This window comes from Lithobates pipiens, unplaced genomic scaffold (assembly GCF_037356315.1).
Source record: "Lithobates pipiens isolate NorthernLeopardFrog02 unplaced genomic scaffold, aLitPip1_a1.2 Scaffold_10, whole genome shotgun sequence".
NCBI classification, from domain to species: domain Eukaryota; kingdom Metazoa; phylum Chordata; class Amphibia; order Anura; family Ranidae; genus Lithobates; species Lithobates pipiens.
The window spans coordinates 56,681,432-56,695,122 of record NW_027507686.1 but is presented as its reverse complement, the minus strand read 5'-3'; the positions used below and the strand labels follow the sequence as shown (position 1 = coordinate 56,695,122).

The 13,691-nt window shown below is 42.1% G+C and overlaps 1 protein-coding gene across 2 annotated transcripts in view; it reads right to left on the bottom strand.

The window, feature by feature from the left end:
* The window catches only part of LOC143930753 (cytochrome P450 2J6-like), a 97,267-nt gene that overhangs the window by 42,298 nt on the left and 41,278 nt on the right, over positions 1-13,691 (bottom strand). Inside the window, exons 2-4 of one of the 2 annotated variants that reach the window (XM_077455328.1) lie at positions 10,896-11,058; positions 4,397-4,549; positions 2,224-2,384 (exon numbers count right to left, since the gene is read on the bottom strand). In XM_077455328.1, the coding sequence (XP_077311454.1) occupies positions 2,224-2,384; positions 4,397-4,549; positions 10,896-11,058 (477 nt within the window). The remainder of the gene's footprint in view (positions 1-2,223; positions 2,385-4,396; positions 4,550-10,895; positions 11,059-13,691) is intronic. The other variant, XM_077455335.1, reaches the window with a different exon arrangement.

The following is a 13,691-nucleotide window of genomic DNA, read 5'->3' as shown; positions in this document are numbered from 1 at the left end:
TTGTCGGGAAGAGGCCCTTGTCCTCATCAACATGGGAATAAGGTGCTTTGGGGTGGGGGGCCCGGACTTTTTTCCATGTGTGGGCAAGTCCGTTCATTTCAAAAGTCCGGCGGACTCCTGCCATAGTCCGGCTGCTTGTCGGCTGGAAAAGTCTGGTCGTGTGTGGGTAGGTCTGCTCATTCGGAGAGTCCAGCGGACCTCCGCTGCAAAGTCCGCTGGGTTGTCCGCCAGATAGTCTGATCGTGTGTACGGGGCATTAGAAAATGAGTACTGCGGCCAATCTGATTGCCTCCTTGTGCAGCTTCTAGGACTCCTAGTATTGTCTTTGCTGCACATTGGACTGCAAGAGGCTAATACCAAGTCAGATTCAATGCAACATTGTTTGCTTTGATAGATTGATGAATACAAAGCCGCACTGATGTTATATGTTACAGTGGTGTGAAAAAGTGTTTGCCCCCTTCCTCATTTCCTGTTTCTTTGCATGTTTGTCACACTTAAGTGTTTCGGAACATCAAACCAATTTAAACAACAGTCAAGGACAACACAAGTAAACACAAAATGCAATTTGTAAATGAAGGTGTTTATTATTAAAGGTGAAAAAAAAATCCAAACCATCATGGCCCTGTGTGAAAAAGTGATTGCCCCCTAAACCTAATAACTGGTTGGGCCACCCTTAGCAGCAGCAACTGCAACCAAGCGTTTGCGATAACGTGCAATGAGGCTTTTACAGCGTCCTGGAGGAATTTTGGCCCACTCATCTTTGCAGAATTGTCCTAATTCAGTTACATTAGAGGGTTTTCGAGCATGAACGGCCTTTTTAAGGTCATACCACAACATCTCAATAGGATTCAGGTCAGGACTTTGGCTAGGCCACTCCAAAGTCTTCATTTTGTTTTTCTTCAGCCATTCGGTGGTGGACTTGCTGGTGTGTTTAGGATCATTGTCCTGCTGCAGAACCCAAGTTCGTTTCAGCTTGAGTACACGAACAGATAGTCGGACATTCTCCTTCAGGATCTCTTGGTAGACAGCAGAATTCATAGTTCCTTTTATCACGGCAAGTCTTCCAGGTCCTGAAGCAGCAAAACAGCCCCAGACCATCACACTACCACCACCATATTTTAATGTTGGTATAATGTTCTTTTTATGAAATGCAGTGTTCCTTCTACGCCAGATATACTTGGACACACACCTTCCAAAGAGTTCCACTTTTGTCTCATCGGTCCACAGAATGTTGTCCCAAAAGTCTTGGGGATCATCAAGATGTGTTGTGGAGAAATTGAGACGAGCTTTGATGTTCTTTTTGCTCAGCAGTGGTTTTCTCCTTGGAACTCTGCCATGCAGGCCATTTTTGCCCAGTCTTTTCCTGATGGTGGAGGCATGAACGCTGACCTTAACTGAGGCAAGTGAGGCCTGCAGTTCCTTGGACGTTGTTGTGGGGTCTTTTGTGACCTCTTGGATGAGTCGTCGCTGCGCTCTTGGGGTAATTTTGGGCGGCCGGCCACTCCTGGGAAGGTTCACCACTGTTCCATGTCTTCGCCATTTGTGGATAATGGCTCTCACTGTGGTTCGCTGGATTCCCAAAGCTTTGGAAATGGCTTTATAACCCTTTCCAGACTGATAGATCTCAATTACTTTCTTTCTCAATTGTTCCTGAATTTCTTTGGGTCTCGGCATGATGTGTAGCTTTTAAGGATCTTCTGGTGGACCTTACTGTGTCAAGCAGCTCCTATTTAAGTGATGCCTTGATTGTGAACAGGTGTGGCAATAATCAGGCCTGGGTGTGGCTAGAGAAATTGAACTCAGGTGTGGACAACCACAGTTATAGTATGTTTTAACAAGGGGGGCAATCACTTTTTCACACAGGGCCATGATGGTTTGGATTTTTTTTCACCTTTAATAATAAACACCTTCATTTACAAATTGCATTTTGTGTTTACTTGTGTTGTCCTTGACTATTGTTTAAATTGGTTTGATGTTCCGAAACACTTAAGTGTGACAAACATGCAAAGGAACAGGAAATGAGGAAGGGGGCAAACACTTTTTCACACCACTGTATATCTACAAGGAATTTAGCTTTACATCATTTGGCTTTAGCAAACCATTTGATTAGTCGAGAGTGACTTATTTTTGCACTTCATTATTGAATAAATACTTCTACTTTAGGACTGGCCATTCAGAGAAGGACCTACCCTACCTGGACATTCAGAGAAGGACCTACCCTACCTGACACCAAAATCCAGTGACCATCTTCATATGTTCATGGATGACATTAAGAATATCTCGGAATGTGGTATCATCATAGCCATAGCGTCTCCCAAACACAGTGGAACAGATAATATTGGATACAGCATTCTCAATAACAAAATGGGGGTCAACCAGTGTATCTGAAAATGACAGTAGTAGTTACTTACTGTTACTTAGTTAATTATGGAGTTAGATAAGTATAAACATAATTTATATGAACAATTTCCTATTTTCTCCAATTATTTTGTAATTATTTTGCAGAATGACAATAAATGTGATCAATGTGATTAAATGATTGCTTTTGTGGATTATTGTCAAAGCAGAAACTTCACTCATGGAGATGAAATGTACTTGAAAAAAGGAGCTTGTTTTTTTTTTTTATATTGAGGTTTTTTTTGTTTTTTTTTAGTTTAGTTTTTTTTTATTGAATGTTTGTATATGTGTTTTTGTTCCTTTTTATATATTTGGCAGTGATTTAAGTTACTTGTATACTGTTGTTTACATTTTTAATTATACTTTTGTAGGGTAGGGCATGGATATGGCCCGTTGTTTTCCCACATTGACCATTAAATGCCCCTATAGCTTGAGGGTGATATTTTGCTTAGAAGCTGTATGAACTAAGTGCCAGCCCTGCCCCTGCCAGGAAATGGCTACCCTAGGAAAGGAAAAGAATGATCTTCCTGGGTTAGTTACCACAAGGAAAGTGACTACTGCTTTTTTCTGTGGGTGGACCGGACCAGATCTGTATATAGGCAGCTAGCCTTAGGGGGAAGCCTGAATTGATAGGGATGCCGCATGCTGGGACAACCCTTCTGTGAGTAATGGGCCCTTTGTCTATCCTCCATAGGCGTGCGCAGGGGGTGTGCCAGGAATGCCTGGGCACACCGTAATCACCTCCGTGTGGTGTAGATTCCCCCTGCTGCCTGGGCTCATGTCATTTACTGGCCGCTTCCTTTTCTGAATGAGCACAGAGAGTGATTGGTACAGATCACTCACTATGTTTATTCATAATTGAAGCCTTAGTAAACTGCGTTTACTAGGCTTCAGTTTGTAAACGAACAGGAAGCAACACAGTACAGTTCATGTCCCATTCAATCACTGTCCAGTGCAGCTGACGCTCTATATTCAGTATATACTTACTTGCACATATGTGTTTGAGCTTTGGGGTGCACACCCCAATGCAATAGTCTGAGCTCTCCTCTCATGTCACACTTTTCTGAACTATGGACTGTTTGTAACTTAAGCTGTGTGCCGGCACCTTCATAAAATGGCTAAACTATGAAAAATCTCTCATCTCTGTTAAAAGGCATTCTCTTGTGTGGACTGTAACCCGTAGAACTCAATCCCTGGGCTGGTTAGGCCTTTCCAGATCCATCCATTGCTGTAGTGACTCCTAAGCAACAAGAACCTCTGGATAAATCTCCCCTCCCATTCTTACAGGCATAAAACTGGCTGCAAGATTACTCACTGAGTGGATAAAGTAGAATGTTTTGGACATTGTGACAATGTTTTTTTTCCGACAACAAATGTTGGATGTGAGCTTGTTGTTGGAAAGTCCGACCATGTGTATGCTCCATAGAACATTTGCTGTCGGACTTTCCGCCAACAAATGTTTGAGAGCAGGTTCTCCAATTTTCTGACAACAAAACTTGTTGGAAATTCCGAGTGTGTGTACACAAGTCCGACGCCCAAAAGTCCACGCATGCTCGCAATCAAGCAGTAGAGCCACACTGGCTATTGGACTTCATTTTTCTCGGCTCGTTATACATGTTGTACGTCACTGCGTTCTTGACGTTCGGAATTTCCAACAACATTTGTGTGACCGTGTGTATGCAAGACAAGTTTGAGCCAACATCCTTTGGAAAAAAATCCACGGTTTTGTTGTCGGAATGTCTGATTGTGTGTACGGGGCATGTGGCCATCTTGGATATGATAGCTGGCTGTGACCTCCCCCACCCCGGATTAAAAGAGATGCTGGCTGTTAAGAAAAGGAATATCATGGCATTTTGTGACCCTTGTCACCCTACAAGAGATGCAGGACAATTGCCCCAGGTGCTCACACTACTGCCCCCCTGCCAGGCAAGTTAAGGGAGACAGGTGGCTGAACTTTTTTGGCACTGGGCTCTAGGACACCTATGCCATGTAATCTCACCTTGATTCTTCCTAAATTCATCAATTAGGTACACACTCTCTTCGTGAATCCTCTCCTCCATGGACTTTTTGCCCAGGCCAAAGTTACGCAGTGTGGACAGGGTAAAGCGCCTGTGTTCTTTCCATGCTCGCCCATAGGGTGCACCCACCAGACCTGGAATAAGCTAAATTATTAAAATAATGTACTCTAATCCAATAGTCTTACGTACAGCTTATCACTTCCATAGCAGTGATGAACGAGTAATGAAAATCGACTTTGCCAATGCGGAGTCTATTATTCACTCTATTGGATGAACTTTTAGATTTCTAAAAAATAAAAAATAAAATGATTTCTGGTCCGAATCGCTGGGTCAGGTATCCTCTTACAGGGCTTTCGGTTTGCAAAACGTATCTCTCAAAATGTTGTTTAAAGCCAAGGGGAGAAGACAATCATAGCGCAATACTGCTAATAAAAACACATTTATTTGAAGCTAAAATACATCTGCTTACATGAAGAAAACTTGTAAAACACATAGAACAATAGGAACAAAAGGAATCCCCTCCTCACCGCACTTCTGGGAATCTGAGTCACTGAAACTGATGTCACTGGCTCCACCCAACGTGTTGCGTCATTGGTCACAAGCAGATGGATTTTAGCTTCAAATAAATGTGTTTTTATTAACAGTATTGTGCTAAGATTTTCCTTTTCCCTTTGCTTTGAACAACATCCTTTGAGAGATAAGTGTTGCAAACCGAAAGCCCTGTAAGAGGCTATCTGACCCAGAGATCCAGACCACGCTGGGGAGGAGTGTCACATGTATTGGAGAACATTTATCTTGGCCATCTTATGCCAGCATATAAACGCTGTTTGACCAGTTTGGTCAAAACTTTGAAGTGAGCGGCCATTTCTCCTAAAGGTGTGGAGCAGCCCCTATCTCGTTATTTTCAGCTATTTTGAACTACAGAAAATTGTATAGTTTTTGCTAGTATTTATTTACATCCCCTTTTTTTGGAAGGATTAATCATTTTATTATTCCAAGTATGGCATGCACATTGTTTTGTCAGCCACTTGAACTGCAGAAAACTGTTTAGTTCTTGCTAGCCCTACCTTAGAAGGACTATTCATCTGATTATTTCAAGCACGGTGCATGTTTTGGCATAAAAGGTGATTAGAATAAGCACACCATTCGCACACTATTTCAATTTTCAAGTCTTACCGCAGGTTCCCAATTGGATTTAGGTCTGGACTTTGACACATTCTAACACATAAATATGCTTTGATCTAAACCATTCCATTGTAGCTCTGGCTGTATGTTTAGGGTCATTGCCATGATAAAAGGTGAACCTCTGCCCCAGTTTCAATTCTTTTGCAGACTCTAAGCCCTTGTAAACACGGTCGGAAATTCCGAAGGGAGCGGTCCGATCGGATTTTGTTGTCGGAAAATCGTGTGTGGGCTCTATCGGACTTTTTCTGTTTGTAATTCAGACGGAAAACATTTGGGAGCAGGATCTCAAATTTTCCGACAACAAAATCTGATCTGACTTTTTCCGATCGTTTGTAGAGTATTCCGATCGTACAAAGTGCCACGCATGCTCAGATCAAAGTATGAGAGCAAAGCTATTGGCTACTAGGCTGACCGTAGTCCTGTCGGAACGAACGAATGTTATCACGTTCCGAACGATCGGATTTTCCGACAACTTTGTCCGACCGTGTGTATGCAACACCAGTTTCAGACTAAATCCATCTGAAAAAATCCGACCGATTTTGTGGTCGGAATTTCCGCCCGTGTGTACAAGGGCTAACAGGTGCTAAAGAAAAGCATCCCCATAACACGATGCTGCCACCACCATGTTTCATAGAGGGGGTGGTGTGTTCAGGGTGATGTGCAGTGTCAGTTTTCTGCCACACACACAGTTTTGGTTTTAGGCCAATAAGTTCAATTTTGGTCTCATCTTCTTCCACATGTTTGCTGTGTCCCCCACATATCGTCTCGCAAGCTGCAAACGGGACTTCTTATGGCTTTCTTTCAACGGTGGCTTTCTTCTTGCCACTCTTCTATAGAGGCCAGATTTGTGGAGAGCACGACAAATAGTTTTCCTGTGGACAGATTCTCTCACCTGAGCTGTGGATCTCTGCAGCTCCTCCAGAGTTACCATGGGCCTCTTAGCTGCTTCTCTGATTAATGCTCTCCTTGCCCAGCCTGTCAGTATAGTTGGATGGCCATGTCTTGGTAGGTTTGCAGTTGTGCCATACAGTTTCCATTTTCAGATGATGGATTGAATAGTGCTCTGTAAGATGTTCAAAGCTTTGGATTTTTTTTACAACCTAACAATGCTTTAAATTTCCCCACAACTTTATCCCTGACCTCTCTGGTGTGTTCCCTGGCCTTCATGATGCTGTTTGTTCACTAAGGTTCTCTAGCAAACCTCTGAGAGCTTCACAGAACAACTGTATTTATACTGAGATTAAAGGGTAACTAAAGGTTAGTTGTTTTTTTTTTAAATGTCATACTTACCTCCTCTGTGCAGTTGGTTTTGCACAGAGTGGCCCCAATCCTCCTCTTATGGGGTCCCTCAGTGGCGCTCTTGGCTCCTCCTCTTCTCGAGTGCCCCGTTGGAGAGCGGCCGTGCTCCTGTGTCCTGCTGCTGCGTCTATTGACACACAATTTTATTCCTGCAGTCAGCGTGAACCAGGGCTAATGCATAAAATGCATTAAGGTGAAAAATCTAGAGGGTTTACAACCCATTTAAATTACACATGGGTGGACTCTATTTACTAATTAGGTGACTTCTGAAGGCAATTGGTTCCACTAGATTTAAGTTAGTGGTATCAGAGTACAAGGGGCTGAATACAAATGCACGCCACACTTTTCACATACGGCAGGGATATGCAATTAGCGTACCTCCAGCTGTTGCAAAACTACAAGTCCCATCATGCTTCTGGCTCTGGGTATCATGCTTGTGGCTGTCAGAGTCTTGCTATGCCTGGTGGGACTTGTAGTTCTGCAACAGCTGGGGGTCTGCTAATTGCATATCCCTGACATACGGTATTTATTTGTAAAAAAAATTTAAAACCATTTATCATTTTCCTTCCACTTCACAATTATGTGCCACTTTGTGTTGGTCTATCACGTAAAATCCCAATAAAATACATTTATTTTTGGTTGTAGATTTCAAGGGGTGTGAATACTTTTTCAAGGCACTGTATATAAGTGGTTTATAGTTCCTAGTAATGCACAAACTCTTCAATTTAGCAATATATACGTGTAATATGGATTGTGCCAACTACCACCACAAGTATTCAATATCAAATGTCACTTTCACAGTGTTTTATAAAAAACAAAAAGTGCCGAGCATCAATTAGATACCTCACTCCACCCTTAATAAGAGCATATATCTTCTATCTGGCTATATAAAGTGCAATTATTGTAAACAATACCTAAAAAAAAAAAAAATATATATATATATAAACAGAAAAACAATTCCAGTGAAAAATGAATGTCCTAAGGGAGTGATCACTCCAATGCCAATAAATTCCTCCTGTATAAAGTGCTTCTTTTATAAAGTGCTTCTTTTATCCACCAACCGAGTGACTTCACCACCACCTGCCAAAATGGTCACTCACCAGATTAAATCTGTATATGCGCCTTTAGTTCATTTAGGATAACCACTCCATTAAGGATTTCCCCAACAGCCTTTCCTTTTTCTAGGAGCCTCTCGCGCTAATTGTTTCTCATAAAGATATAGGAATAGCCATCATAGTGTAGTATATAATAAAAAAATGTATTTAAAGGTAAAAAACAAAGTTTAAACTCACATGTGCATGTGCCTATGCCGGCACCAAGCATGTCCAGCCGTGTACGTGGGGATGGGGTCCAGGTCTGTCACCCTATCGCTCCTATCCCCTCCAAGTAGCGGGCGTCCCACAGCCTCCGGGTGCGTTCCAAGCCTCATTTTTTCATGATACCGGAAGTGATGAAACTTAGTTCCCAACAGCCTCTACGCGTTTCGCAAATTGTATTGCATCATCAGGAAGCTTCCCTGCTGATACCTTTTTTGGTTAACTTAAGCTAGTAAAGATGCAAGCTTTGGGGTCTGTTTAGATCCCAAAAGCTTACATCTCTTATAACTTGTTAGACAATAAAAAGAAACACTTAAACTAGAAACTTTCTACCATTATCAGCTGCTAACATTAGGACTCTTCTACTGTGAACATGTTTAGGATGTTGATTGACACCACTCTACACAGTAATAATGCTCCCATTGGAGTTCTGCTGTCCCTGGGATATCAGGACAGGAGATGTTGAATGTTAGTTACATACGGTTGTGCTCAAAGCTTGCATACCTTTGGACAATTGGTAATATATAGTATGTACCATTTTTTAAGAAAACATGAGTGAGCAGGCAAAACACATTTCTTTTATTTCTTATGGGATTCGTATTCAACTGTAGGTCATAAAAGAATGCCACAATCATAAAAACCACACATGGCAACACGTAAACAAATTAAATGACCCCCCTGTTCAAAAGTCTGTATACCCCTAATTCTTAATAATGTGTATTGCCCCCTTTATTATCAAGGACAGCATGCAGTCTTTTGTAACAGTTGTCTATGAAGCTCTGAATTCTGGCAAGTGGTATAGCTGCCCATTCATCTTGGCAAAATGCCTCCGGGTCATGCAAAGTCTTTGGTTGTCTTGCAGGAACTACACGTTTGAGATCTCCCCAGAGTGTCTCAATGATATTAAGGTCAGGAAACTGTGATGGGCACTCAAGAACCTTCACCTTTTTTCTGCTGTAACCACTGGGAGTGTCAACTTTACCTTGTGCTTAGGGTCATTGTCATGCTGGAAATTCCAAGAGTGCCCCATGTGCATCTTTTGTGCAGAAGAATGTGCGTATTTTCTGATAACATGCTGCATTCATCTTGCCAGCAATTTTCACAAGATTCCCCATGCCTTTAGCACTCTCACACCCCCTAAACATCAGTGAGCCACCACCATGCTTCACAGGGGGGATGGTATTCTTGTCATTGTTGATCCCTCTCCAAACATAGCCCTTATAGTTGTGATCATAAAGCTTTATTTTGGTCTTGTCACTCCAGATTACAGTGTGCCAGAAGCTATGAGGCGTGTCAAGGTGTTTTCAGGCATACTGTAACCGGCCTTTTTGTGGCATTGGCGCAGTAAAGGCTTCTTTCTGGCAACTCGACCATGCATCTCAGTTTTGTTCAACTATCGTCATATTTTGCTCCATGAACCAGCTATATTGTCTTATTCCAGAGTGGCCTTTATTTCTCCTAAGGTTACCTGTGGGTTTTTTTTCTGTATCCCAAACAATTCTTCTGGTAGTTGTGGCTGCAATCTTTCTTGATCTACCTGACCTTGGCTTGGTATCAAGAGATCCCTAATTTTCCACATCTTAAAGTGGTTGTAAACCCTTACAACATACTTTGACCTACAGGTAAGCCTAGAGTAAGGCTTACCTGTAGGTCCAAGAAATATCTCCTAAACCTACACGGTTTAGGAGATATTTGCCGAAAGACAGGCACCGCTGTCTATGGCGCATGCGCCGTAGACAGCGGCGCGCAGGCGCACTGAGCGCGGCACCGTCAACGATGAAGATGCTGCACGTGTCGGCTCCCATGCGCATGCCAGCGGCGGAGCAGCGAGACCCCATCGAGAAGATGGATGCGTCGGACTACAGGGGACAGCGGTGACACCGCTGGCTCCTGTGTCAGGTAAGTGACACATAATGGACTACTATGCGATACATAGTAGTCCATTATGCTTTGCCTTTGCAGGGAATGAAAGAGGAAGTAAACTCATCAGGGTTTACTTCCTCTTTAATAAGTGATTGAACAGTACTGACTGGCATATTGAAGACTTGGATATATTTTTAGATCCTTTTCCATCTTTATAATGTTCCATTACCTTGTTACGCAGGTCATTTGACAGTTCTTTTCTGCTCCCTATGACTCAGTATCTAGCCTACTGAGTGCATCCACGCAAGAGCTAACTCATTAACTGTTTATACACAGACACTAATTGCAGATATGGGAAATTAACCTTTATTTGCAATTTTAAACTGTGTGTGTGTGTGTGTGTGTGTGTGTGTACCAAAACCAAATATTCCAGGGCCATTTGGGCGATTTCTGTTATCAATATGATTTGAAAAGGAGCCAGACTACTATGTGATAATACATGGCTTCATATGATCTTAATCCTTAATAACAGACAGTTTTTTGGCATGATCAATCCTATTTTCAATATCAATGCTAAAAGTTCATGATTTTTGCAAGGGTATGCAAACTTTTGAGCACAACTGTATAAACATTTTATATTTTTTTAAATGATGCAATAAATTAAATTGTGTTTTATATTTCTGTGTATACAACTTTATATTTTTTATTGATGTAACTGGTAAATTATCAAAGTTAAGTCAGTTCTGTGTAATTTGTGTGACCAAATTGGTCAGTAATCTAATTAAAATATTCACAGTCAATAAAAAAATCACATTACCTCGGTTATCACAAATTGCTTCCAATGTTCTATTTTTAGGTCTGTCTGCAAAATCTATTCCCTTGTTCACCAGGACTTCTTTGAGGTCTTTGAACTCTCGGATGACCACAGCCGGGGTAAATCCCAAGTAAATGCTGTACACTGGGCCGTACACCTTGGAAAACTGGAAGAAAAATTACAAACAATGTTTTGTATGCTATAAATAAACACTGGAGAACTGATTTATGAAAACTGCACAAAGTTAAATCTCAACTGTATTTAACCACTTTAGCCCCGGAGGATGTGGCTGCAGAATGACCGGGCCATTTTTTGCGATTCGGCATTGCGTCACTTCAACTGACATTTGTGCAGTCCTGCAATGCTGCACCCAAACAAAATTGAAGTCCTTTTTTCCCACAAATAGAGCTTTCTTTTGGTGGCATTTCATTGCCTCTGCGGTTTTTATTTTTTGCGCTATAAACAAAAAAAAAGCTATAATAAATATCCTCCAAAAATATATAAAAAAACATTTTTTTACCTCAGTTTAGGCCAATATATATTCTTCTACATATTTTTGGTAAAAAAAATTGCAATAAGCGTATATTGATTGGTTTGCACAAAAATTATACGGTCTACAAAATACGGGATCGTTTTATGGCATGTTCTTATTAATTTTTTTTATTAGTAATGGCAGTGATCTGCGATTGTTATCGGGACTGCGACATTATGGCGGACACATCGGACATTTTTGACACTATTTTGGTCCTTTATACAGCGATCAGTGCTATAAAAATGCATTGTTTACTGTGTAAATGACACTGGCAGTGAAGAGGTTAACCACTAGGGGGCAGTGACGGGGTTAAGCATGTCCTAGGGAGTGATTCTAACTGCGAGGGGGCTAGGCTTCAACACACAGGACAGCGATCACTGCTCTCGATGACAGAGAGCTGTGATCACTGTCCTGTCACTAGGCAGAACCAGGAAATGCTTTGTTTACAAAAGCATCTTCCCATTCTTGCACTCTGTGACACGATTGTGGGCACCCGACGGACATCGAGTCTGCAGGACCCACGGTCACGGTCATGGAGATTGCGGCAGGTGCGTGTGCACACCCCGGGAGACCGTTTCTTAAAGGGGACATACCTGTATTCCCTTTTGCCCTCCAGTGCCATTCTGCCATCGTACATCAGTGTGCACTGGTTGGCAAGCGGTAAACCAATGAAGTTCCCAGTTCCATTATATGAACAGTGCAGGGTTAGTGGCAGGGCTGGTGCAAGGATTTTTGACACCCAGGTGAAACCTAATTTTAGCGCTCCCCCATTAGCTCCACCCCGGACTCCACCCCCTTTGCCCTGCCCATGTATACGTTGGAGGTGGATATTTTTGCGGCACCTCTCCACCTTCTTCTTCAGCCTCTGGACCCGGTCTGAAGACAAATCGTGGTGGCACCGGCTTGCTTCCTCATGCCAGCTGTGGTCCACAGGTATATGGACAGGCTCTAGAAGTATATAGACAGGCTAGGGTAGTATATGGACAGGCCGGGGTACTATATGGACACTATTTGATTTAATTTTATTTGTGTGGTTATATGGTATGCACTATATTCATAGCTAAAAACATATGAGAGTTAACGCCAACCTTTTATGTTTTAAATAGTAGTGTATATGGGCAGACTAGGGTAGTATATGTATAAATAACATGTAGGGGGCACTATTTATCAAAAAAAAATATTAACGTGATTAATTCCACTATCGCTAATAATCAGTACTGTTATACTATTAATCAACAAATATAACTAGTACAGTGATCCATGATAAACTCCATTAAATATTCATATTTAAAAGAACACAAAAAACTTGTGCAACAACACCCTGGTGACAACAAATGTTCCAAAAAATATATAAAAATATAGAAAAAAAAAATAAAATAATAAAGTGTTTGTAATCCAAAGTGTCCCAGTTCATAAATCCTTTGAACGTGATGTGATTGCATACACAGAACGATAACAGATCTTTAGTATAGAAGAATGTATCCACAACCTTCCACGTGATCCTTCACCACAGCCTAGGTAATCAATACCCAAAACGTGACATGCAATATAGTTCAGCTTACCAGATGTCATTGACTACTTTACTGAAAAAGATCAATAATCGCCTGTGCAGGATTGTGCCTGCTCACATATGTTGACCTGTAGATAGTATAAACCTTCCTCCTCACAGAGAAGTATGGAATATGAAAAACAGATAGAGAGCCTCCATAGCGTACCACAATTTTATTAAAAGTCATAAAAAATGTTTAGCCAAATGGCTCCTTACTTTTAAAAGTGCCTTTTTCCTGGCAATGGGGCTGCTTGCATTTCTGGGACGAGCTGCGGTGTACACCTCCTGGCCTGGGGTGTGGAACCATGCATTTCCAAGTCTCGGGGCTGGCTAGCAGGAGGCAACGCAACTGCAGGGACAGGCCTGAATGGATCTCGGGGCCTACTAATGGAGGGGCCCAGCAACTGGAGAAACCCCAGGGGAGGGCTCTTCAGGAGAAGGCCCATGCGCAAGGCTGGCATCTCTGAAGGAGCCTGGAGGCTCAGTTGAAAGACACTTCATGGATCTACACTCATACGGTATCGCCGGATCGGCTGAGAGATACTGGCACCGTATGATAGCTCTTTAAATTTGTCTATGTCCCTCAGTTACTCAAGTCTGTGACAGAAACTTCTACTCAAGTATTCTACGCTCAAGTCTGTGGCAGAGACTTTCCTTAGCACCCTGCCGGCTGCTAGGCCTAGTGAGAGGAGGTCTATCTGGAGGTTGTGGAGTCCAG